At 52.1% G+C, this 25,501-nt stretch overlaps 1 protein-coding gene across 6 annotated transcripts in view; it reads right to left on the reverse strand.

Annotated features, from left to right (window-relative positions):
- Positions 1–3,139: 3,139 nt before the first annotated feature.
- The window catches only part of fsip1 (fibrous sheath interacting protein 1), an 803,825-nt gene continuing 781,463 nt past the window's right edge, over positions 3,140–25,501 (reverse strand). For all 6 annotated transcript variants that reach the window (XM_072485060.1, XM_072485031.1, XM_072485039.1 and 3 more), the window contains 2 exons: positions 6,628–7,195; positions 3,140–4,439 (listed from right to left, as the gene is read on the reverse strand). In XM_072485060.1, the coding sequence (XP_072341161.1) occupies positions 4,399–4,439; positions 6,628–7,195 (609 nt within the window). In that variant the 3' untranslated portion in view covers positions 3,140–4,398. The remainder of the gene's footprint in view (positions 4,440–6,627; positions 7,196–25,501) is intronic.

A 25,501-nucleotide genomic window follows, 5' to 3' on the forward strand; every position in this document is an offset into this window, starting at 1 on the left:
CCGACTAAACTACAATCTTCTACAGTTCCTGGGTCCGTATCCTTCTATTCCCATCCTATTCATATATTTGTCAAGATGCCCCTTAAATGTCCCTATCGTCCCTGCTTCCACTACCTCCTCCGGTAGCGAGTTCCAGGCACCCACTACCCTCTGCGTAAAAAACTTGCCTCGTACATCTACTCTAAACCTTGCCCCTCTCACCTTAAACCTATTCCCCCTAGTAATTGACCCCTCTACCCTGGGGAAAAGCCTCTGACTATCCACTCTGTCTATGCCCCTCATAATTTTGTATACCTCTATCAGGTCTCCCCTCAACCTCCTTCGTTCCAGTGAGAACAAACCGAGTTTATTCAATCGCTCCTCATAGCTAATGCCCTCCATACCAGGCAACATTCTGGTAAATCTCTTCTGCACCCTCTCTAAAGCCTCCACATCCTTCTGGTAGTGTGGCGACCAGAATTGAACACTATACTCCAAGTGTGGCCTAACTAAGGTTCTATACAGCTGCAACATGACTTGCCAATTCTTATACTCAATGCCCCGGCCAATGAAGGCAAGCATGCCGTATGCCTTCTTGACTACCTTCTCCACCTGTGTTGCCCCTTTCAATGACCTGTGGACCTGTACTCCTAGATCTCTTTGACTTTCAATACTCTTGAGGGTTCTACCATTCACTGTATATTCCCTACCTGCATTAGACCTTCCAAAATGCATTACCTCACATTTGTCCGGATTAAACTCCATCTGCCATCTCTCCGCCCAAGTCTCCAGACAATCTAAGTATCCTCCGACAGTCCTCATCGCTGTCCGCAATTCCACCAACCTTTGTGTCGTCTGCAAACTTACTAATCAGACCAGTTACATTTTCCTCCAAATCATTTATATATACTACAAAGAGCAAAGGTCCCAGCACTGATCCCTGTGGAACACCACTGGTCACAGCCCTCAAATTAGAAAAGCATCCCTCCATTGCTACTCTCTGCCTTCTGTGGCCTAGCCAGTTCTGTATCCACCTTGCCAGCTCACCCCTGATCCCGTGTGACTTCACCTTTTGTACTAGTCTACCATGAGGGACCTTGTCAAAGGCCTTACTGAAGTCCATATAGACAACATCCACTGCCCTACCTGCATCAATCATCTTAGTGACCTCCTCGAAAAACTCTATCAAGTTAGTGAGACACGACCTCCCCTTCACAAAACCGTGCTGCCTCTCACTAATACATTGCGGTAGAAAATTCCACTTTCTAACCACTCTCTGGCTATTGGATTCATCACTGGCAATATTATTTTGACAGCCCCTAGTTCCCACAAGTGCAAACATCTTCTTTGCCTCTACCCACTATACCCTTTCATAAACTTAGTGACCTCTGCCAATCTTCTATTTTCTTGAGGAAACAACCATAGCTGGTTCAATCTTTCCAAATCCATAATGAACGTAAGTACATCCATAGTGTTGTTGTTGGATTTTACCTAAACTTTAACAAAGCCTAATTGGTGCAAATATGCTTGGCATTTGAAACATTTTAAGACAACCATCCTTATCAAGGTACCACGGGCGGGATTCTCTGACCCTCCATGTCGGAATCACTCCCGGCGTGGAGGCAGAAAATAGCCGTTCACCCAGGAAATAGGGCGTGACAGCGCTGTCTTGATTCTGTGCGGACCCGCCATTCACATGCGCGCACAGTCGCCGCGGCGCCGGTCGGGAGCCACTGAAAGCGATTCTCCGCGGGCGACCGGCCTAAGTCCCGCCAAGTCCCGCCAGCATGGTTCCAACCTGGTGCCACCCGGCGGGAGCTCGGACCCACGGATCTGTCTCTGGGGGGGGGACCTCCATGGGGTCCAGGCCCGTGATGGGGGGCTTCTGATCGGCGGGTCCATGATCTGGAGGGGCTCTACCTCCTTCCGCACGGGCCCTGTCTCCAACAGGTTGCTCTGCGCCAGCGCGGAGACGGCAACCACGCGCATGCGCGGACCCCCGCCGGCCGCGCAGGGCCGCCTTTTGGCACCGGAGCAGCGCGCAGCACTCCGGCGCCCTGCTAGCCCCCTGAACACCGCAGGATTGCTGGGCCAGGAGGCTCGTTGGCGCCGGCGTACACCACTCTGGAGAATCCCGGCCAAGATTTGTAAAGCACTCAGAATATTTGCTATCAAGGTACCTGAACGTTAGCAAGTAACATAATAGTCTTCATAATTCATTTACCTGTGGCCATTTCTACTTACAGTTTAGCACAGGGGCGCGATTCTCCCAGCCCGTGCCGGGCCGGAGAATCGCCGCAACTACGCCACGCCGCCCTGCCGACGGCGCGCGATTCTCCGAGGTGCGGAGAATCAGCGCCATAAGCGCCGGCACATTTGGCGAGGCGCTGGTCGCGGGCCGCTGTACGAGGCTGGGCTGCCGATTCTCCGGCCCGGATGGGCCGAGTGGCCGCACGGAAAAAGCAGAGTCCTGCCGGCGCTGTCCACACCTGGTCGCTGCCGGTGGGAACTCTGCGCGAAGGATCAGGGGGCTGCCTGTGGGGGGTGGAGGGGGGCTCCGCCCCCGGTGGGTGGAGGCCTCCGATGGGCCTCTACCCCCCCCGGGCCTACTTTGTTGCCCGTCCAGCCCCAGAACCCCCGCGCCATGTTGCGTCGGGGCCGGCGCGTTCCATAAAGCCACCGCGCATGCGCGGGTTGGTGCGTCGCCACCGCGCATGCGCGGGTTCGTGCGTCGCCACTGCGCATGCGTGGGTTGGTGCGTCGCCACTGCGCATGCGCGGGTTGGTGCCGCCCCCAGTTGGCATCGGGAAGGGAGGCTGGAGCGGCATGAACCACTCCAGTGCCGTGCTGGCTCCTTGTGGGGGCCAGAATCACTAGTGCCCATGCCCGTTTCGCGCCGTTGTGAAACGCGACGGCGTTCACGACAGTACGGACACTCTGTCCCACGATCGGAGAATCGCGCCCTACATTCTTTCGTCTTTTAGATAGTACCAAGATAGAATCAGAAAAGACAATGCAGTCATGATAAAATGTAGAGATCAGCAATCATTATAATGTCTAAATAGGAGTCCAAAATAACAATACAGCAATAAAACATATTCCCAAGTCCAAAGAGAACCAAAGACCAAAGCACTCCTGTTGAATGTTAAAATCATATATTTATTTTCTTGAAAATACAAAGGGGATTAAAAAAAAACCCAGATACCAAAACACAGCAATTGCAAAAAATACTCACTGAAAGCTTGAACTTTGTTTAGGAGATTATTGTAATAACAGCCTGCATTATAAATATTACATTCTCATTTGTAGCCCCACAAGATATCATAATTAAAGGGGGACAGTTAGCAGGAAAATATTGAAAGATTTTCTGATGCAAATATTGAGGTGGAAAACTTGCCAACAGTATTTCTTCTCCCTGGCTTCATCTCAGGTTCAAGTATGTGAGTGTGATTCAGTATACAGGATAGAATGAGGCCATTCAGCCAATCATGCTTGTGCCAGCGCTTTAGAAAAGTTTAGCCATTTAGTTCCACTCCCCTTCTCTTTCCCAACAGCCCTGCAAAGCCTTCCTTTTCAAGAATGCATCTGATTCCCTTTTGCAAGTTACTATTCAATCTGTTTCCAACATTCTTCTTGCAATGTTGTCCCCTCTGGCTCTAATGCCGATTATCTTCCTACTATGTTCTCTGCTTATACTCTCTTGTCAGTGCAAACAGTTTCTATTTACTCTGTCAAAACCCGTCATCATTTTGAACGCCTCCACTGAATCACTCCATACTTCTCTCCGCTCTAAGAGAGCAACTCACATTTCTCTCATCCCTTGACATAACTGAAGTCCCCCTTATCCCTGCTATCTTTCCAGTAGATCTTCTCTGCATTGTATATAAGTCCTGATATCTGTTCTGCACCAGCCTGGAGGCCTGGTATAGTCCCCAGCGCTCAGCCACAACTCAGAATTTCAGTATCAGGCGGTGCCTAATCGGGTACATCACCTGAGTTGGTATTTTCTCGTCAGTCGAAATGGCAGATCTCAATAAGGCTATGCCACCTTCAATAAGAATATCTCCTTACTTTTCTTCTCCAGAACTTGTGAGGTGTGTAACCAGGCAACCCGACTCCATGACAAAAGCAAATTTACATGTCAAGAACTGCAGTTAGATTGGAGTAATTGCAAAACAAAATAAAAATCATATTCATTTCAAATGGTTTCATTTTAGCAATGTCTGTGGATCAGCCAACTATGGCTAATAAACTGGGAAACACAAGTACTAAAGACATGAATATCAGAGTTATTGGCACCAACAATGTTTTCTTAGGAGCAGACTTGCAATTCTTTCATAAAGATTACTTCATGAATTGTTGACACTAAATTGTCATTAAACTGCATGGATCCTATAAAATGCAGTCACAAAGTTTCTTCTACTTCTGTTCCAGCTCACTGTCAGCAACATTTTCATCATCTATAAAAAAAATAAAGGGATATTCAACAGTGTGAATCAAATATCTAGCAGTAGAAATTTCTCAATAAACATTGAACACAATGAGCTCCCTTACTGCGATATGCAGACCAAGAAGGTCATAGGAACAGTCCCAGAAATATTCGACAATGGTGGGAGCTACTATTGGCTTCAGCATTCCTGGACTAGGGAGGGGAAAAATCGGCCCGAGTTCCCATTGCTAATAATTTTCCAGCGACCATTGCTAGAAAGCAAACTTGTTCAAAAGTTGGGTAAAGAAAATACCTCTCAGGTCGTCCTCTGACACAGTATTTCTAAGCATGGCCATTGGCAGCATCCTCGTCTGTTGTGAAGACAGATACATAGAATTTTCATCGAATTTACAGTGCAGAAGGAGGCCATTCGGCCCATCGAGTCTGCACCGGCTCTTTGAAAGAGCACCCTAACCAAGCCCACATCTCCACCCTATCCCCATAACCCAGTAACCACACCCAACATTAAGGGCAATTTTGAACACCAAGGGCAATTTATCATGGCCAATCCACCTAACCTGCACATCTTTGGACTGTGGGAGGAAACCGGAGCACCCGGAGGAAACCCACGCACACATGGGGAGGATGTGCAGACTCCGCACAGACAGTGACCCAAGCTGGAATCGAACCTGGGACCCTGGAGCTGTGAAGCAATTGTGCTAACCACCATGCTACCAAAGTGCTTATTTAATACCTAGGCCATGCCCATTGCTTCCAGCAAAATATCCTCCTTTTAATCAACCCCACCCTTCCTTTGACTACACTTTCACTATTCGTATGTTTATAAAAGACTTGTATTCACTTTCATGTCAGCCACCAATCTATTCTCATACTTTCTCTTTGCCCTTCTCATTTCAGTATTTATCACCCTGATATTGTAAGTGCACCAAGATTGTAGCTATATAAAAGTAAATTATTTCTTCTTTATTTTATTAAGATCATAACTTTTACTCTCTATTTTCCTTGATTGGCACATTTTCAGTTTTAATTCTACTTTAAGATGATACTTGTGCAGACTGGCTGGAAGAAATGTACAAGGGCACGAGTGGTTTAAGTAATTGACAGAACTCGTTTGAAATTACAATGCAGATAATCAAATGTCATGCAAAATATCCCTGGAACAGTGACAAGTAGTGAACTGGTGAGCTGGAAGGCACAGTGGTGTTTGGGATTGAGATCTTAACAATTAACAATGAAGAATTGAGAATGTAACACATAACTCAACATTTTTACTAATACTGTTGTGATATTATGTAAATAACAAATTAAATAAAGTCCAGGTATGGATTATAGATAGATTTTTGGCCCCAAGTTGGTTCTCTTCAAATACATACATGCGCAGGACAGCTGCAAAGAAGCTTACTGACTTAATCTCATTTAGGAGACCAAACTGGTTGAATATAGAACCCCTAACTGCTCTCCTATAAATAATAAGAATGGCTAACAGTAAATGACAGAATGCCGATTGGATGGTGAATGAACATAGAACATACAGTGCAGAAGGAGGCCATTTGGCCCATCGAGTCTGCACCAACCCACTTAAGCCCTCACTTCCACCCTATGCATCTATAGTATATTATATAATATAAACTTATCATACCAAGACTGTAATGATTCGTATATTCAGTGGTAAGAGGGAGTAAATATTCTTTTTGAAACAAATGCAGAGCAATAAAGCAAATAACATTTGTTTCTAATAAATAAATGCATGAAAATCAGGTTAACAATCCTGGCAAACTGAAATGCTTTTTGTCTATACTTGTTAGGTTCTGGCTGAACTGGTGGTTCAGCAGTGTTTCCCTGCCTGTTCTTGGCATGTTGGTGTCAGAAGTAACTATGTATAAATGGGAATGAGCAGAAATCCATTTGGAATCTTCTTTGGAAGGGAGGGGTTGATTAAAAGGAAGATATTTTGCTGGAAGCAGTGGGCATGGCTGAGGTATTAAACTCAATCGCTTGCTATCAACATTCAACCATATCTGCTCATCCTCTGAGTTCCATTCAGCTTAATCAAATAATAGGTTGGTACTGGATGCAAAATATTGAAAATATTAATCAAATAATAGGTTGGTACTGGATGCAAAATATTGAAACGATTACTTTTAATTGAACACTTTGGTCAAAATGTAATTTTAAGTCGCAATGGCATATAATCACACCTCTGTGTTGTAATGGTGGAATGGTGAGACTGTTGTCATCTGCTGACTGCTCCTTGTCTGTAGATTCATCAAGATATGGATCATTTAGGAAGGTGGGCTTTTTCACTTGTTTAATCTCCAATGCCCTGGTCATGTAGGATTCTTCATTATTGATCGGTGTCCACGTCCCTACTTGACTTTCTGTTTTGTCATCATCGGCTACTGAAACGGCCGGCTGTTTTTCTGCCAGCCTGCTGGTGATTGCCATGGCTTTGTTGCGATAGTAACTTGGGTCTTCACTCTCAATAGCAGCAGCTAATTGTTTGATACCTCCCTCAGCTCCACTGGGAGTTGGAGAAAGGCCCGAGTTGTAAGCATCCTCCAAAAGCTGAGAAAGAACAGATTCCGATAGCCGAGGAGTATTGTAGACAATCGTCGATGGGTGCGTTGGGGAACACCAAGAGCCAGAAGGTTCAGAATCAGGATCCAAGACTTTATCATCAGATATTCTTCCTAAACTTTGACATTGGATGCATTCATCCAATAATGAAGTCAATTGGTCTTTTGTTATGTACGGCAACCCACCAGCCTGGAACCAAAAGATAACGTGAGTCAGCAATAAAACTAATCACCTTATGGAAGACTCGGTTTTTTAATTTGCGTTCATCAACTTCAAACTTTGGGGCAATAAAAAAATGAACAGAAAATATAGAGGATTGGTTAATGGACAGAAAAGAAAGGTTAGGAATGGATTTCAGGTGGCGGCATGTAGGTGGGTGTCGCACATTGGGTGGCTCCTGCTCGAGGCTCTGGCTTTTGGAGTTTAATTCCCAGTTCCAGGGGCAGTTTTGGTTAAGCTGGTGTAGGAAGACATGAGGAAGGAGGGGAATATCGAAGACACAGAAAAAAGCCGCTGGGAAGAAAGGCGTGAGTGAAAGTTCGCCATCGAGTAAACGGGTGAGCCGGCAGCAGGAAAGATGGCGGAGGCTGAATCACTGGGTGGGGCCGCGCCCTTCACAGTGGAAACTCTGAGCAAGGGGATGGCTGGAGAGTTTGAGAGGCAGTTCGCCAAACACATGGAGGTGATGCGTAAGGAGATGACGGCTGCAATGAAGGAGCTGATGGAGGAGGTAATGGCCCCGGTGAAGGTAGCGGTGTTGAAGACATCACCCGATGTATGGGAGCAAGGAGAGAAGCTGAAGGGGGTGGAGGAGGCTCTGTCGCAACATAGTGACCTGTTCCCTTCAATGGGTGAGGAGCTGCGGAGGGTGGCGGAGGTCAACAAAGGACTCAGAGCCAAAGTGGAGGACCTGGAGAACAGGTCGCAGCGGCAGAATTTGAGAATTGTGGGTTTTCCCAAGGTGGTGGAGGGCCCGAGGATGACCGAGTACTTTGTGAAGATGTTGGCGGAGTTGTTGGGGGAGGGGGAAGATCCCTCCCTGTACAAACTGGACAAGGCTCATCAGTTGCTGAGGACCAAGCCAAAGACAAATGAGCCGCCAAAGGCGGTCATAATTTGTTTCCATGAATTCCATGTCAAGGAGAAGGAGTTGGGCCAAACAAAGGCGCGCGGTGCATTGTGAAGGATCTGGTATTCATATATACTCGGACTTAACAGTGGAGCTGGTGAGGAAGCGCCATCCTTTGGTCGGGTGAAGGCGGCACTCTACAGTAATGGCGTGAGGTTCGGCGTGGTCTACCCGGCGAAGCGGAGGGTGACCTATAATTCAAGGGGCTTCTACTTTGAGATGGTGGAGGCCACGGAGGCGTTCATGAAGGCTGAAGGACTAGGGTTAAAATGGGAGGTGGGCCTGGGGTTTGGTTCTGGACTGAAGGAAAAGGGGTGAAATACTATATACAGCCTCTTTTCTTGTTTCCTGTTTCAGGATGTTTATTTGTTCGGTATGAGTGGGGGGAACAGTTGGGGGTTTGGTTTTTGGATTGGTTTATGGGGAAGGGTAGTGTACCCTCTGCTGTGGGTCATGGTGGGTTTGAAGATATTGAGCTTTGGGATTTTGGCGGTTTACTGGGACTGGGTCCTTGTTTTCAGGGACTGGTTCATGGGGAAGGGGATTGGGAGAAGGGGTGCTTGGGCACGGGCCTCCACACTAGCAAGTGAGGGCTCGCTCGTGAATGGGAGTGTGGTAGGGGATGGAGCCGTGGTCATTGGAACCTGGTTGAACAGGTTTCAATGGGACTGGGAGGTGTGAAAGGTGGGGGTGGGATCGATACTGGGAGAGGTGTTTTCAAGAGGAAGTGGATGGGGGATTCTGGGAGGGAGGGTGAAGGAATTCTATGGCAACAAAGAGACAGGGCGGGTCAGGCCCAGTGGGCAGGACTCGGGGTTATGATGATGGTGGTTAGGAGGGGTGGTGGTGAGAGACACCCGGGGCGGGATTCTCCCATCGGGCGGCTAAGTGCCGGCGGCGGCGTAAAAACGGGAATGTTTTTTCTGGCGTTGGCGCCCGTTCCGTGACCCCATTCTGCAGCCCACAGTGGGGTAGCACGGCGCTGGAGCGGCCCACACATGTGGAGTAGCCTTCTTCCCTGTGCCGGCCCCGACGCCAAATGGCGCAGGGCTACAGGAGCCGGCACGAAGGAAAGGAGGCCGGGAGCAGAGAGGCCGGCCTGCCGATCAGGGGCCAGGCCACTACGGAGGCCCTCCCCGGGGTCGGACCCCTTCTTCCCCCCCCCCCCCCTCACAGGCCGCCCCCGGCCCCTTCAACGCACAGGTCCTGCCGGCACAGAGGATGTTAGAATGGCGCCAGAGGGACTCGGCTTTTTGATGATGGCCGCTCGGCCCATCCGGGCTGGAGAATCGTTGCACCGGGCCCGTGCTGGCCCGGGCCCGAGAGTCGCCGCATACCCCGACTGGCGCCGCGCCAACCTCGCTGACTCCAATGGCACCGATTCTCTGCTCTGCGGAGAATCGCGTCCCGGCATTGGGGCGGCGTGGCGCGATTTGCGCGGCCAGCAGGCGATTCTCCGTCCCTGTAGGAGGTCGGAGAATTCCGCTCCTGCTCTGAAATAGTAACGTGGGGGCTTGGGCGGGGTAGCAGCGGTGAAGAGGTCAAGAGTGTTTGCACATGTAAAGAATCTAAAGGCCAACATAGTGATGCTGCAGAAGACCCTGGGTGAAAGATCACAGGGGCGAAATTCTCTGTTATCGGCGGAAGGTCCGCCGATCGGCGCAAAAAACGGCGCAAATCCGACTTGCGTCACGTCGGAAAAATGGGTCAAAAGTCTCCGGCCCGAAATGGGCTAGCAGCAACGTAACGGGATCCGCGCTTGCGCACGTGGTTCACGCCGTGCAGCGCCATACGCGCCGCACGGCGTGACGGCTCATAAGGCCGCGCTGCTCCCCCCCACCCGACCGGAACATCCGACCGGAACACCCGACTGGATGGCTGGCCACCGCTCAGCCCCGAGGTTCGAGTCACGCGATGTGGAGGCACTCCTGGACGCGGTGGAGCAGAGGAGGGACGCCCTGTATCCCGGGCACGGCCGCAGAGTTGCCCCACGCCACAGCCGGCGTCTGTGGAGGGAAGTGGCAGAGGCCGTCACCGCTGTGGCCCTGACACCACGGACAGGCACCCAGTGCCACAAGAAGGTGAACGACCTCGTCAGAGCAGGCAGGGTGAGCCTCCCCATACCCCCCTCCCCCATATCCCCCTTCCCCATATCCCCCCTCCCCCATATCCCCCCTCCCCCATATCCCCCATCCCCCATATCCCCCTCCCCCATATCCCCCCTCCCCATATCACCCATATCCCCCCTCCCGAATATCCCCCTCCCCCATATCACCCACTCCCCCATATCCCCCCTCCCCATATACCCCCCTCCCCATATCCCCCCTCCCCCATATCCCCTCCCCATATCCCCCTCCCCATATCCCCCCTCCCCCATATCCCCCCTCCCCATATCCCCCTCCCCCATATCCCCCCTCCCCCATATCCCCCCTCCCCCATATCCCCCCTCCCCATATCCCCCTCCCCATATCCCCCCCCTCCCCATATCCCCCTCCCCCATATTCCCCCATTTCCCCCCTCCCCAATATCCCCCCTCCCCCATATCCCCCATATCCCCCCTCCCCCTGCCCCCATATCCCACCTCCCCCATATCCCCCCTCCCCATATCCCCCTCCCCATATCCCCCCCTCCCCATATCCCCCTCCCCCATATTCCCCCATTTCCCCCCTCCCCAATATCCCCCCTCCCCCATATCCCCCATATCCCCCCTCCCCCTGCCCCCATATCCCCCCTCCCCATATCCCCCCTCCCCCATATCCCCCCTCCCCATATCCCCCCTCCCCCATATCCCCCCTCCCCCATATCCCCCTCCCCAATATCCCCCCTCCCCATATCCCCCATATCCCCCCTCCCCATATCCCCCTCCCCCATATCCCCCCTCCCCCATATCCCCCCTCCCCCATATCCCCCCTCCCCATATCCCCCCTCCCCCATATCCCCAAGTGAATCCAGCCCTAACCTTAACCTCTGCAATGCACGCGCAACCGATGGCGTGCATTCATATACCTGCCTAACAGTGTTGCCTTTTACCCCTGCCACCACCCCCACCCACCCCCCCCCCCCCACAGGAGAAGCGCGCGCACAACAATAGGGAGCATGTGAGGACTGGAGGAGGCCCCGCTGATGAGAGGCCACTGACCGAACACGAGGACAGGGCCCTGGGACTGGCTGGCGGACCTGAGGACCGGGAGGTTGCTGATGCAGAGGTCGGGGGTGTACTAGCAAGTGAGCCACCGACAGCCCGTCCCCATATCCCCCCTCTCCTATATCCCCCTCCCCCATATCACCTGATCACTGCCTGATGTCTAACCATGCATGCTTCATTGTGTATCGCAGGACCAAACGTCCAGGCACCCATCCCCGCAGATGCAGACCGCCCGCAGGATGCCCCTCGGAGGCCACGGGAGACAGAGAGACCCGGACCCTCCAGCATGCGACGCCCGCAGGATGCCCCTCGCACACCACGGGAGACAGAGAGACCCGGACCCTCCAGCATGCGACGCCCGCAGGATGCCCCTCGGAGGTCATGGGAGACAGAGAGACCCGGACCCTCCAGCATGCGACGCCCGCAGGATGCCCCTCGCACACCACGGGAGACGGAGAGACCTGGAGCAACAGCGAGACGACACCCCCGTCACGTGCGGGAGCGACCACCCAGCGACGAGGGGGGCAGCCACAGGCCCCCGTCACATCCGAGCCAGGACACCACTACCCAGGACACCACTACCCAGGACACCACGACCCAGGACACCACTACCTAGGACACCACTACCCGGGACACCACTACCCGGGACAGCACTGCCCAGGACACCCCTACCCGGGACAGCACTACCCAGGAAGACGAAATACCGGACAGTGACTCAGAGTGGATAGATGGAGACGAACCCCCACCCCAAAGTGCCATGGACTCAGAGTGGGACGAAGAGCACGACACAACGCCACTGCTGTCACCGACACCCTCCACCATCGCAGAAACACTCACCTCGGTTGGGCACTTTAGTGATGAGGCGTCTGGTACACTCACTGGTGCGCACAGCACAGCCTTCCTGGTACAGCAGGTGGAGGTAGGAGCAGCAGAGGGGCCGGGCGGTCGGAGGGCAGCCCAGCCCAAGCGAACATCTGCCGCCCAGATGGACCCCGGGTTCCTGGAGTTACCACACCCACACATAGATCCGATGCAACCACCGACCCAGAGACGAGCGAAGAGGGTGACGGCCGGCTTGCGGCGGCTGCAGTCGCAGGTGGAGGAGTCCACCTGCGTCCAGGAGCTGGGAGCGGTGCCGGTCATGCGTGCCACCCAGGCCGACACCGCACGGGTGGCGTCCGCGGTGGAGGCAATGGGTGCGACGGTGTCAGACATGGGGAACGGTTTGCGAGGCCTGGGGCTTTCCGTGCAGGCGGCGTCTGTGGCCCAGGACATGGTTGCCCTCTCACAGGAGGCCATGAGCCAGTGCCAGCGCCAGATGGCTCAACACCATTGCCCAGTCTCAGCAGGCCATGGCCCAGTCTCTGCAGGCCATGGCCCAGTCTCTGCAGGCCATCGCTGAGGGCATCGGCGCCAGTGGCCATGTGCGAGCCGGCGTCGCACTGTCACAGACAGGGTTTGCCAACCCCCTGGGCTCCATGGCTGCAAACCTGCAGACCCCTGTCGATACCAGCACGGGCCTCCAGGACTGGCAGCGCCAGATGTCGGGGGGGCGTCGGATGGCCAGTCCGTTCGCATCCCCCACCCATGTAGAGGCCTGGGGGCCATCGGGCACCCCGAGGGAGGAGGAGGTGGTGTGGTCCGTCCCGGCTCCCCCTGTAGGGGAGGTCCCGGAACACCGCGACACCTCGGACTCCCCCCCTTCCGTCCCAGGTGCATCGGGTGGGCAACGGGCAGGACAGGCTGGCAGATCGCCATCCCAGTCGCCCGGGCCGCAGCCTGGCCCATCTAGGCCAGGACGCCCCAGGAAACGGCCACCAAAGGGATCCAGTGTCAGAGGGCAGGAATCACAGGAGTCCACCTCCAGTTCTGCTGTACCGTCTGGGGAACCACGTAGACGTAGTCAAAGGGCCCGTAAGGCCAAACAATTAGACACTGAGTAAGTTGGCACGGGTGCAGGGCACAGATGAGTTTTAGGGGCTAGGGCACGTGCATGAACTCCTTTGGTTATTAAAGTCAATGTTACACCTACAGAAGCTGCCTTTGTGCTCTGTCCAAAGCGTGCGGGGGTGTCATGTACGTTGAGCGCAAGTGTGTGTGTGAGGGGTGGTCTTACCTCAGCCCCAGGTGAGTCTGCCCCCTTCCCCCTGAGCCGCCATCAACATCCCCCTGGGCAGAGGACGGGACCGTGCGCTGCAGTGTCACAGCCGCATGCAGGGATGGTCCGGGTGGATGGTGGTACTGTGGCCATGGGTCAGACATAGTCCAACGATGTGGAGCCAGGAGCTCACCGCAGGGCGGGTTGTCATCATCCTCCATGGCCTGCAATAGACACGCGTCCACCGGCAACTGTGTGAGCCCGGCCCGTTGTGCCGCAGGTGGATCGGCAATGGGGGGGTGCATGCGATTGGGGTGGGTGGGGTTGGGGAGGGGGGGTGAGGGTGCTGGGTGGGTGGATGGGTGGGGGGTGTGGGTGGTCGGCTGTTGCCATGGTGTGCGGTCTGTGGCCATACTACCCGATTCCCACGCCCATCTAGTCAGTGAAGCGGGCGGCTATCAGCCTGTCCCGTGCCCGCTGGGCCAGCCGGTAACGGTGGACAGCCACCCGCCTGTGTCTAGCCCGTCTGCCCTGACCATTGCCCACATCCCCCTCATCTGGGGAGGACTGCGCCTCTTCCTGCTGCTCCTCCACTCCGCCCTCCTCTGCCTGCGGCACATCGCCCCTCTGTTGGGCTATGTTGTGCAGGACGCAGCACACCACAATGATGCGGCCGACCCTATCTGACCGATACTGGAGGGCGCCCCCAGAGAGGTCCAGGCACCTGAAATGCATCTTCAGCACGCCAAAGCACCTCTCTATCACTTCCCTTGTCGCTACATGGGCATCATTGTAGCGGTTCTCCGCCTCATTGCGTGGCCTCCATATAGGCGTCATCAGCCACGATCGCAATGGGTAGCCCCTGTCGCCCAGCAACTAGCCCCTCAGCCGGGGATGGCGTCCCTCGTACATGCCGGGGATGGATGACTGCGACAACACGTATGAGTCATGTACACTGCCTGGGTAATGGCCGCAGACGTGCAGGATCATCATGCGGTGGTCGCAGACCACCTGTATGTTCATCGAATAGGTCCCCTTCCTATTGGTGAACACAGCCCTGTTATCTGCAGGTGGCCGCACGGCGACCTGCATCCCATCAATCGCGCCCTGGACCATGGGGAACCCGGCCACGGCAGAGAAGCCCACGGCCCGGGCATCTTGGCTGGCCCGGTCCACAGGGAAGCGGATGTAGCGGTGCGCCATGGCATATAGGGCATCTGTCACTGCCCGGATGCACCGATGCACCGATGTCTGCGATATGCCGGACAGGTCCCCACTCGGTGCCTGGAATGACCCCGTTGCATAAAAGTTCAGGGCCACCGTAACCTTGACGGACACGGGGAGAGGGTGTCCCCCGCCAGTGCCACGCGGTGACAGGTGTGCCAGCAGGTGGCAGATGTGTGCCACGGTTTCCCGCCTCATCCGGAGTCTCCTCTTGCATTCCCGGTCCGTGAGGTCCTGGTATGACTGCCGGGGCCGGTGCACACGGGGCGCCCTCGGGTGCCTCCGTTGCCGTGGGGCCGCGACGTCCTCCTCCCCCTCCTCGTCCTGTCGGTCAGGTGTCCCTCCAGCCTGGGCGGCTGCCGCCTGTCCCTCTGCGGCAGCCTGCGCCGCCTCTCTGGCATGCTCCTCCTCCTCCTCCTCCTCTTCCTCCTCATCCAGGGCAACATAGACATTAGCGGCTGCCGCCACGGCGGCCAACATCGCTGGATGATCGGAGAATGACGCCCCAGGTGAGGTTCAGGGAGGGCTGGGGTGAGTCAGGTTTTCCACTCGGGGTTTGATAGCAGGGCTCGCGGGGGGGCGAAGGTAGTGGTATTGGTGAGCAAGAGGGTGAGGTTTCAGATGGAGACGGTGGAAGGGGTAGGTACGCGATTGTGACTGGGGCATTTGAGGGGAGGTTGTTGGCGCTGGCAAGCGTATATGGCCCCAACTGGGATGATGCAGAGTTTGCGAAGAGGGTGTTGGGCGCCATCCCGGATTAGAATACCCACAAGACAATCGTAGAAAGGGATTGGAATATGGTGCAAGAACCGAAGGTGGACAGCTCTCAGCCGCACTCGCTGGATCAGGCAGGGGGGGTGAAGGCGCTAGTTGGGCTCATGAGAGAGATGGGAGGACTGCACCTGTGGAGATTCCTGAACCCCAGGGAGTGGGAGCATTGGCTTTTTTTACCCGGTACATAAAGTGTGCTTGAGAATGGACTATTTTATGGTGGGGAAGGCGTTATTGGGGTCAAAGGGTCAGAGTATTCAGTGATATTGATTTCGGACCATGCGCTGCATTGGGTGGATGTGGTACTGGAGAAGGGGTGGCTCATAGGCCGTAGTGGAGAATTGATGTGGGATTGTTAGGGAACCGGAGGTTTTGCGATGAGATTGTGAAGATGATCGAGGAATATGTGGGACCTACAACGTCCGCCCATTCCTCCCCCCCCCCACCCCCCGACCTCTCTGGCCTGCCGAGACAAGCCCACCCCTCGCATCCAGATAGATAGAGCACCAAGATAGGCTGTAACAGTGGTAATAGGTGTTAGTGTGAAAATATATTTACAGATTTGAGCTCTAGCCTCTATAACTAAACTGTGCCCTACATCCATACCAACTTAGCTGGCATCTAACTTTATGGCCTTACGGGCGCTAAAACTATGGTATAACAGGAGTGGAGGTGGTCTGCTATGACTCCCGCCCTGCGACCTGGATCCCCATTGGCGGCCGTCTTCTGGGGGGACCTGGCCTGGATGGTCCCGGCTGCTGCTCAGGTGTCCCAAGTGGCGTGGTGCCGCCCTGTTCCGCCCGCTGCCCAGCAGATGCGCCAGGGACACGACTGGGGGGGGTCCAACGTGCTGCGGTGTTCCGGTACCTCCCCTGTGGGAGTCTCCGGCGGAGGCCCCATCACCTCCTCCTCCCCCCTCTGGGGGCCCGATGGCACCGGAGCTACTCTATGGGGCGGAAGTGCGAGCAGAGCTAAACCCTGAGCCTCCGCCACCGCCTGCCAGTCCTGGAGGCCCACTCTGTTCTCGACCAGGTCCACCCGCTCGCGGTCATGGAACACAGAGAGGGGACCATCTCTGTCTGGGACTGCGCCACATAACCCAGTGGCTGTGCCACCACCTGATGGATTTGTGTCACATCAGCCATCTACCTCTGCGACTGTGTCTGCGCCACGTTGGCCAGTGCCTGGGCAATGCCGCCAACGTTCCCAGCCATGGCTCAGGGCGCTGTGATGTCCAGGTGGCTCTGGCACATGGTTGCCAGTGAGGCGGCAACCATGCCCTGGGCCTCGGCCAGCGTGTGCAAAGAATGCCCCAGGGTTTGGACATGCTGATCCGTAGCCAAAACCATCGCCCCAAAAGCCTCCATCACAGACGTCATCAGTGCGGTGTTGGCCTGGGTGGCACGCATTGTCAGCAACATGGCCTGCTGCTGCACGTGGTTGGACTCCTCCACCTACACATGCAGGTGGGTAGCTGGTGGCCTCAGCGGCCAGGGCATCCGGCCATGGTGGCCAGTATGGGTGACAGCATGTGGTGCAGGGTGGAGGTTCGCCCGACCTTCAGGTGGGGTGGGGGGGGCAGGGTTACGGGTGTGTGGCAGGGGGTTGGTGCCAGGGGCACAGTGCTGCCCACTTACCCTGGGCACCCTGAGGATGCTGTGCAGTTTTTTCAGCACTGCTGGCCAGTCCGGAGGGTGTTACTCACAGCGCTGACTACCTCTGTCATCTGTGATCATGCATGGTGAATGGCGGCAGCTGGCAGCCTCCTTCCTGGGCCAGGGTACAGGATCATCCTCTTCTCCTCCGATGTGTCCAGGAAGGTCTCCAGCTCAGCATCCGTGAATCTTGGGGCTGCTCTCCTCGCTGTCATCTTGTTGACTGGGATGGTGTGTGTGGGGAGTGCAGTGTGTATATGCGGCTGTAGCTTGTCAGCCTCCTGAGTGTCTATCGTGAAACCACCGAATCCGGCGCCATTTTTCATTGGAATTGATTGTGTTCCACGTGGCACCGTTGCTAGCCCCTTAACGCGGGAGCAGAGAAAGCCGGGACAGCGATAACAGGGCCGGAGGAGAGAGCCGGGAGATTTAAAAAGCGCGGGAGGAGAGAGCCGGGACAGTGCTGGGAGAGGTGAGTGCACAAAAGGTGTGGCAGGAGTGCCTTTAGTCACGGAGTGCTGATTGGAACAGAGTGCATCTGAGTTTAGGTGAGTGCTGATTGGAACAGAGTGCATCTGAGTTTAGGTGAGTGCCGATTGGAACAGAGTGCATCTGAGTTTAGGTGAGTGCTGATTGGAACAGAGTGCATCTGAGTTTAGGTGAGTGCTGATTGGAACAGAGTGCATCTGAGTTTAGGTGAGTGCTGATTGGAACAGAGTGCATCTGAGTTTAGGTGAGTGCTGATTGGAACAGAGTGTATCTGAGTTTCGGTGAGTGACTGAGTTCGGGTGAGTGGCGAGAGAGGGCTGTGTTTTTGTTGGTGTTCGGGTTTATCCTTGAGGTTCGATAAAATATTTAAAGTAATTAACTAGTTGAATATGGCTGGACAGGTGATGTGCTGTTGCTGTATGATGATGGAACTGGTGGATCCCATTGAGACCATCAGTGACCACATCTGCATGGCTGCTCGAGGAATTTCAGCTCAGAATTGATGAGCTGGAGACCGAGCTGCACACACTGCGGCATATCAGGGAGGGGGAACATTACCTGGACGCTTTGTTTCAGGAGGCAGTCACACCCGGTAGAAGAAGTTCTGGTAATTCGGACAGTGGTCAGGGACAGAGTGGTGTGACTGCAAGGGAGGCAGGTAGGGGGATCCTGAGTTTAGGAGTTGAGGAGCCTCAGCCCTTGACCTTGTCCAACAGGTATGAGGTACTTGCACCTTGTGTGGATGAGGAAGAGGGCTGTAGGGAAGATGCGTTGACTGACCACTGCACCGTGGTACAGGAAGCCATTCAAGAGGGGGGAGCAAAAAGACAAGTGGTAGTTGTAGGGGATTCTATAATTAGGGGGATAGATGGCATCCTTTGTAAGCCAGATCGAGAGTCCCGCATGGTATGTTGCCTGCCCGGTGCCAGGGTGAGGGTCATCTCTGATCGGCTTGAAAGGATTTTGGAGAGGGAGGGGGAGGATCCAGTTGTTGTGGTCCACGTTGGGACTAACAACATAGGTAAGACTAGGAAAGAGGACCTGTTTGGGGATTATCAAACACTAGGGACTAAATTAAAGAACAGGTCCTCCAGGGTTATAATCTCTGGATTACTACCTGAGCCACGTGCCAATTGGCATAGGGTTGAGAAAATTAGAGAAGTTAACACGTGGCTAAAGGAGTGGTGCGGGAAAGAGGGATTCCATTTCATGGGGCATTGGCATCAGTACTGGGGCAGGAGGGACCTGTACCGTTGGGACGGTCTTCACCTGAACCATTCTGGGACCAGTGTTCTAGCGAATAGGATAAATAGGTTGGTCACAAGGACTTTAAACTAGCAAGTGGGGGGAAGGGAAGTGTAAAGCTATGGACAGTATAATGGTTAATGGAGATCAAGGCAGCAGGTTACGTGACAGGTTATTATGTGGAGATATGGGTTCAAAGACAAGGAAAATTAGGAGAAAGGGTGAGAGGAAAAATAAATTGCGAAAAGTTACTGATCAAGGTGTTAGGATTCATAACAAAGACATAAAAAACAGCATAAGTGTACTTTACCTGAATGCTCGTAGTATACGAAATAAGGTAAATGAGTTGATGGCGCAAATCATCGTGAATGACTATGATTTAGTGGCCATTACTGAAACATGGTTAAAAGATGGTCACGACTGGGAGTTAAATATCCAAGGGTATCAGACTATACGAAAGGATAGAATGGACGGTAAGGGCGGTGGTGTAGCTTTGTTGTTTAAGGATGGCATCCGGGCAATAGTAAGGGATGATATTGGTGCTATGGAGGACAAGGTTGAATCAATTTGGGTGGAAATCAGGAATAGTAAGGCGAAAAGGTCACTGATAGGAGTAGTCTATAGGCCACCAAATAGTACCAGGATGGTAGGGCAGGCAATAAGCAAAGAAATAACGGATGCGTGTAGAAATGGTACAGCGGTTATCATGGGAGATTTTAATCTGCATATCGATTGGTTTAACCAGGTTGGTAAAGGCAGCCTTGAGGAGGAGTTTATAGAATGTGCCCGGGATAATTTCCTGGAGCAGTATGTAATGGAACCTACAAGGGAACAAGCGGTCCTAGATCTGGTCCTGTGTAATGAGGCAGGATTGATTAATGATCTCATAGTTCGGGGTCCGCTTGGAAGGAGCGACCACAATATGGTGGAATTTAAAATACAGTTGGAGGATGACAAGGTAAAATCAAACACTAGTGTTTTGTGCTTAAACAAAGGCGATTACAATGGGATGAGAGAAGAACTAGCTAAGGTAGACTGGGAGCAAAGACTTCATGGTGAAGCAGTTGAGGAACAGTGGAGAACCTTCCGAGCGATCTTTCACAGTGTTCAGAAAAGGTTCATACCGACAAAAAAGAAAGACGGTGGAAAGGGGAAAAATCGACCATGGATATCTAAGGAGGTGAGGGAGAGTATCAAATTGAAGGAAAAAACATACAAAGTGGCAAAAATTAGTGGGAGACTAGAGGACTGGGAAGTCTTTAGGGGACAACAGAAAGCTACTAAAAAAGCCATAAAGATAAGTAAGGTAGACTATGAAAGTAAACTGGCTCAGAACATAAAAGCAGATAGTAAAAGCTTCTACAAATATATAAGACAAAAAAGAGTGGCTAAGGTAAATATTGGTCCTTTGGAAGATGAGAAGGGAGATTTAATAATAGGAGATGGGGAAATGGCTGAGGAGCTGAACAGGTTTTTTGGGTCAGTCTTCACAGTGGAGGACACAAATAACATGCCAGTGACTGATGGAAATAAGGATATGATAGGTGAGGACCTTGAGATGATTGTAATCACTAAGGAGGCAGTATTGGGCAAGCTAATTGGGCTAAAGGTAGACAAGTCTCCTGGTCCTGATGGGATGCATCCCAGAGTGTTAAAAGAGATGGCTAGGGAAATTGTAAACGCACTAGTGATAATTTATCAACATTAGATAGACTCTGGGGTGGTCCCAGAGGATTGGAAAGTAGCAAACGTGACACCACTGTTTAAAAAAGGAGGTCGGCAGAAAGCGGGTAATTATAGGCCGGTAAGCTTAACTTCGGTTGTAGGGAAAATGCTGGAATCTATCATTAAGGAGGAAATAGCGGGGCACCTGGAGGGAAATTGTCCCATTGGGCAGACGCAGCATGGGTTCACAAAGGGTAGGTCGTGTCTGACTAATTTGGTAGAATTTTTTGAGGACGTTACCAGTGCAGTAGATAACGGGGAGCCAATGGATGTGGTATATCTGGATTTCCAGAAAGCTTTTGACAAGGTGCCACACAAAAGGTTGCTGCATAAACTAAAGATGCATGGCATTGAGGGTAAAGTGGTAGCATGGGTAGAGGATTGGTTAACTAACAGAAAGCAGAGAGTGGAGATAAATGGGTGTTTCTCTGGATGGCAACCTGTAACTAGTGGGGTCCCTCAAGGGTCAGTGTTGGGCCCGCAGTTGTTCACAATTTACATAGACGATTTAGAGTTGGGGACCAAGTGCAATGTGTCAAAGTTTGCAGACGACACTAAGATGAGTGGTAAAGAAAAAAGGGCAGAGGATACCGGAAGTCTGCAGAAGGATTTGGATAGGTTAGGTGAATGGGCTAGGGTCTGGCAGATGGAATTCAATGTTGCCAAGTGTGAGGCTATCCATTTTGGGGGGAATAGCAGCAGAATGGATTATTATTTAAACGGTAAGGTGTTAAAACATGCTGCTGTGCAGAGGGACCTGGGTGTGCTGGTGCACGAGTCGCAAAAAGTTGGTGTGCATGTGCGACAGGTGATTAAGAAGGCTAATCGAGTTTTGTCTTTCATTGCTAGAGGGATGGAGTTCAAGACTAGTGAGGTTATGCTGCAATTGTATAGGGTGTTGGTGAGGCCACATCTGGAGTATTGTGTTCAGTTTTGGTCTCCTTACCTGAGAAAGGACATATTGGCACTGGAGGGAGTGCAGAGGAGATTCACTAGGTTGATCCCAGAGTTGAGGGGATTAGATTATGACGAGAGGTTGAGTAGACTGGGACTGTACTCATTGGAGTTTAGAAGGATGCGGGGGGATCTTATTAAGACATATACAATTATGAAGGGAATAGATAGGATAGATGCGGGCAGGTTGTTTCCACTGGTCGGGGAAAGCAGAACTAGGGGGCATAGCCTCAAAATAAGGGGAGGTAGATTTAGGACGGAGTGTAGGAGGAACTTCTTCACCCAAAGGGTTGTGAATCTCTGGAATTCCTTGCCCAGTGAAGCAGTTGAGGCTCCTTCTTTAAACGTTTTTAAGAAAAAGATAGATGCCTTTCTAAAGAATAAAGGGATTCGGGGATATGGTGTACGGGCCGGAGAGTGGAGCTGAGTCCACAAAGATCAGCCATGATCTCATTAAATGGTGGAGCAGGCTCGAGGGGCCAGATGGCCTACTCCTGTTCCTAGTTCTTATGTTATTAACAGTAGCGGATCGGTCAATGTGCGTGCCAGTTTTGCTATCGTGGAAGTCCATGAATTTTGCGTTGGCATCAACACTTAGGGCTAGATTCTCTGATTGCCGATGCTGAAATTGCGTTCGGCGATTGGGCGGAAAATCTGTTTTTATGCCGAAATCGGGAATGGAGCCATTTTCCCAATGCTCTGTCCCCTCCAAAACAGCGTCATCGCTGAGTACGCCGCACGCCGTTGGGACGAACCTCAGGACGTCACCTGAGGCCCTCCCTCGATGCTCCGCTCCCGATGATTCGACTTCCCGAGGGCGTGGGGCGTGTGTGCTCACAATGTTCAGGGACCTCGCGTGATGGCTGCGGACAAAGTGCAGCGGTGCCACAGTCGGGGGTGGGGGGCGGGGAGCCATTCCACTGGCCAGAGGGGCTTCGGCGGGGGCTGGGGGCACAGGTGGGGGGTTGGCCGGGGGAGTCGAGGGGGGTTAAAGGGGGACACTATCTGGCATGCCGGGTCCGCATGTGGCCAGCACCATGTTTACAGCGCGACCGCTGCATGCCGCCACCGTGCGCATGCGCAGCCACGGACCGGCAATATTCTGGCCGTATCTGCAGGCTTTACGTGGTGTGGCTGCTATCCCCCCATCGGGTGGAGCATCGGTGCTGGGGTGGAGCCGAATTTCTGGTCGTAAGACTAGACACATGCTCCGAATATTGCCTCAAAATCGGAGAATTCAGCCCTTAGTCTCAGAAACAGAGAATCTACCCAGGGTGTCCATGGAGGGGGCTAAGGTGAAATGGGAGGAATAGCTGGGGCGTAGGAGATGGAAGAGGGATTGTGGTGTGAGGTGTGCAAGGTTGGGGCTGATACAATTGAAGGTCGTGTATAGGGCACATATCACAAAATCAAAGATGAGCTGGCTGTTCAAGGGGGTGGAGGATGTTTGTGAGCGATGTGGGAGGAAAACCATGTTCATATGTTTTGGTCCTGCCCGAAGCTGGAAAGGTATTGGAGGGAGGTATTTAGTACTATCTCGGGGGTGTTACATATGGATGTGGAGCCTGGTCCCCGAGAAGCCATCTTCTGGGTGTTGGACTGGCCCGAGTTGCGGGCGGGTACGGGGGCAGATGTTTTAGCCTTCACCTCGCTGATCGCTCGTAGGCGGGTCTTGTAGGGATGTGAGCTCTGTAAAATTATCTTAGCAACAGGGAATAGGCCATATTACCAGTGTAGTAATGAGGAATGACCTATAATGACACTGATAGCTTAGCACAAACACACAATGGTTTCCCACACCACTTCCAACTGGTGTTTCATAGTCCACTGGCCGTAATACTATGTAAATAGCACAATGTGCTACACAATCAGGTCAAAACACCTTTTACATCCGATGTATTACTCAGGGAGCTCCAGTTTTCTTCAAGGATGAAGGCAGCTCTTTTACGGGCCCAATGATTTCTTATCTTTTCTTTATTATGGAATAATCAATTGTTTCTGCCTTCCTCGTTAAAGCGCCATCTTATTAGCTTTGTGCTTTTCCTGGTTTCCTCAAGATCCCAAACATTTAAATCTCTCCCAATTTAAGTCATCTGTCTTCGTCTAATGGACATTCAATCTAGTGCTTTTGAAATAAACAATCAATTGACAAACCCAACATTTCAACATAAGATAATCTACTCCTCTCTGTGTTGTGTACAATATGAACATTAACGTATTCTTCTCGTGTCTGGTATCACACTAACCTGCTTTGTAGTTGTTTGTAGAGTGGAATCGCAGAGTTTCATGGCACACATGTAAGTACATACACCACCCATCTAATACCATGTGTATCTACTTGCTGGGCACCTGGATTAGATACACAATCTGTGTATCTAAACAGTCGCTTGGTATTACAGAACTTGAATTTAGCTGAAAAGAAACAGGCGTTGCTGAAGTTTTTCATCTTGCATTCATTCATCACGACAAACACACGAATGCCACATTTCAAACAATTTACACTTTAGGAGAAAAATGCGCTGATTGGTTGGCAAGTTTACTTTGAATGGCCGAAGCAATGCCACAGAGAAAGCAGCAGGTAACTCTTGGCTCCCAAACTCTTAAGTAATTCAAAAGAGGCGCAAAGTTTGAAAATATTGAACATACAAAAGGAACATGCCCAAATGTTGCGAATTACCCGAGAGTTTAGAGAGCCTATAGTTCCCCAATGCTTTTTCCATGGCAACGCCTCAGCCAATCAGAGTAGACGTGAGAACCAATCAGCACCCTCTTCTCCGGTAGTAGAAATTGTTGTGATGATGGTTTGAAATTTGACAGGCTGGATTCTCCGCCGGAGGGATGCTCCGTTTTGCCGGCAGCCCGGGGGGGGTTCCGACGGCATGGGGCTGCCCCACAATGGGAAACCCCATTGAGCAGCCGGCGTAACGGAGCATCCCGCCGGTGGAGTGAAATAGAAATGTGGCGTGGAGGGGCGGAGAATCCAGCCCGCCATTTTTGCGTTTGTCCTGATGGGATGCAAAGCAAAAAGCTTCGCCGACATCTCCCTCTTTTCAGCAATACATGTGTTTCTACTTGATGGGCACTTGGATTGGGTGCACGGTGTGTACCCAACCATATGCATTTCCTTCTCCCTTAAATAATTCCAATTTTGAGACTCAGCAGGTTCACCTCAGGCAGTTATGAGCAAACAAACGAAGGAGCCAAACCCGTCAACTGTTCACTGGGATTCTAGAGAGGTTACTTGGTACACTTCGAATGCCAGACATGTTCAACAGGATTTGAGAACACTGTGGACCAATACTTTGCCTCAATTAAAAATATTCCTGAGATATAAAGTTTTTTTGGTCAAAGGAATGCAACTCAAAGGGTTATTGTTAATGAGGATGAGATTAGCATAGAATTCCAATGGAATCTATGAAGCATCCTCAGTTCATCACACTGGACCACTTAGCATTGCATTCTTTTCAGAAAGCTGTTGACAGCCGATGATTTGTATTCACTTACTCCATAAGCATCAGTTCTATAGGGTCATTTGACATTGTTCATTCTACTTCAGTTTTGAGCCTGCACTAATTTAAGTCAAAAAAAAAATCAGATGAAAGGATTGCTTAAACACAGATTCATTTGTTGATCAAGACCCAAAAGCTGAAAAGCGGCAGCTGACAATGTCTGTTGAACAATCTTGCTGTCCCAGACAGAGCTCAGGAGGGTAAACAAGACCATAAAAGCTCTTTAATGACTGCATAAAGGTGAAGTAGGTAGGGTCACTGCAGCCTGTCATTAAGAGGAGGCTATAATTACTCTGACAGCATGTTGATGGAATGGTTCAATCTCAAGTACCACAACTCTCACTGCAAGCATTGCTCAGAACAAATTCGGAGGCTCTCTCGCGCGTCTCTGCAGCGACCTTTCAGCAGGAATCCAATGCATGTTGCTATCAGCATATCCCCACACCCAGCTCCCTGCTGAACCAATTGACCCTTGTCCCCCTTTCCTCCAAAAGTTTTTGTTCGTTGCTGCATTCCACATTCCACACGGGACTATAGGATAGATCTTAAAC

This window comes from Scyliorhinus torazame, chromosome 2 (assembly GCF_047496885.1).
Source record: "Scyliorhinus torazame isolate Kashiwa2021f chromosome 2, sScyTor2.1, whole genome shotgun sequence".
NCBI classification, from domain to species: domain Eukaryota; kingdom Metazoa; phylum Chordata; class Chondrichthyes; order Carcharhiniformes; family Scyliorhinidae; genus Scyliorhinus; species Scyliorhinus torazame.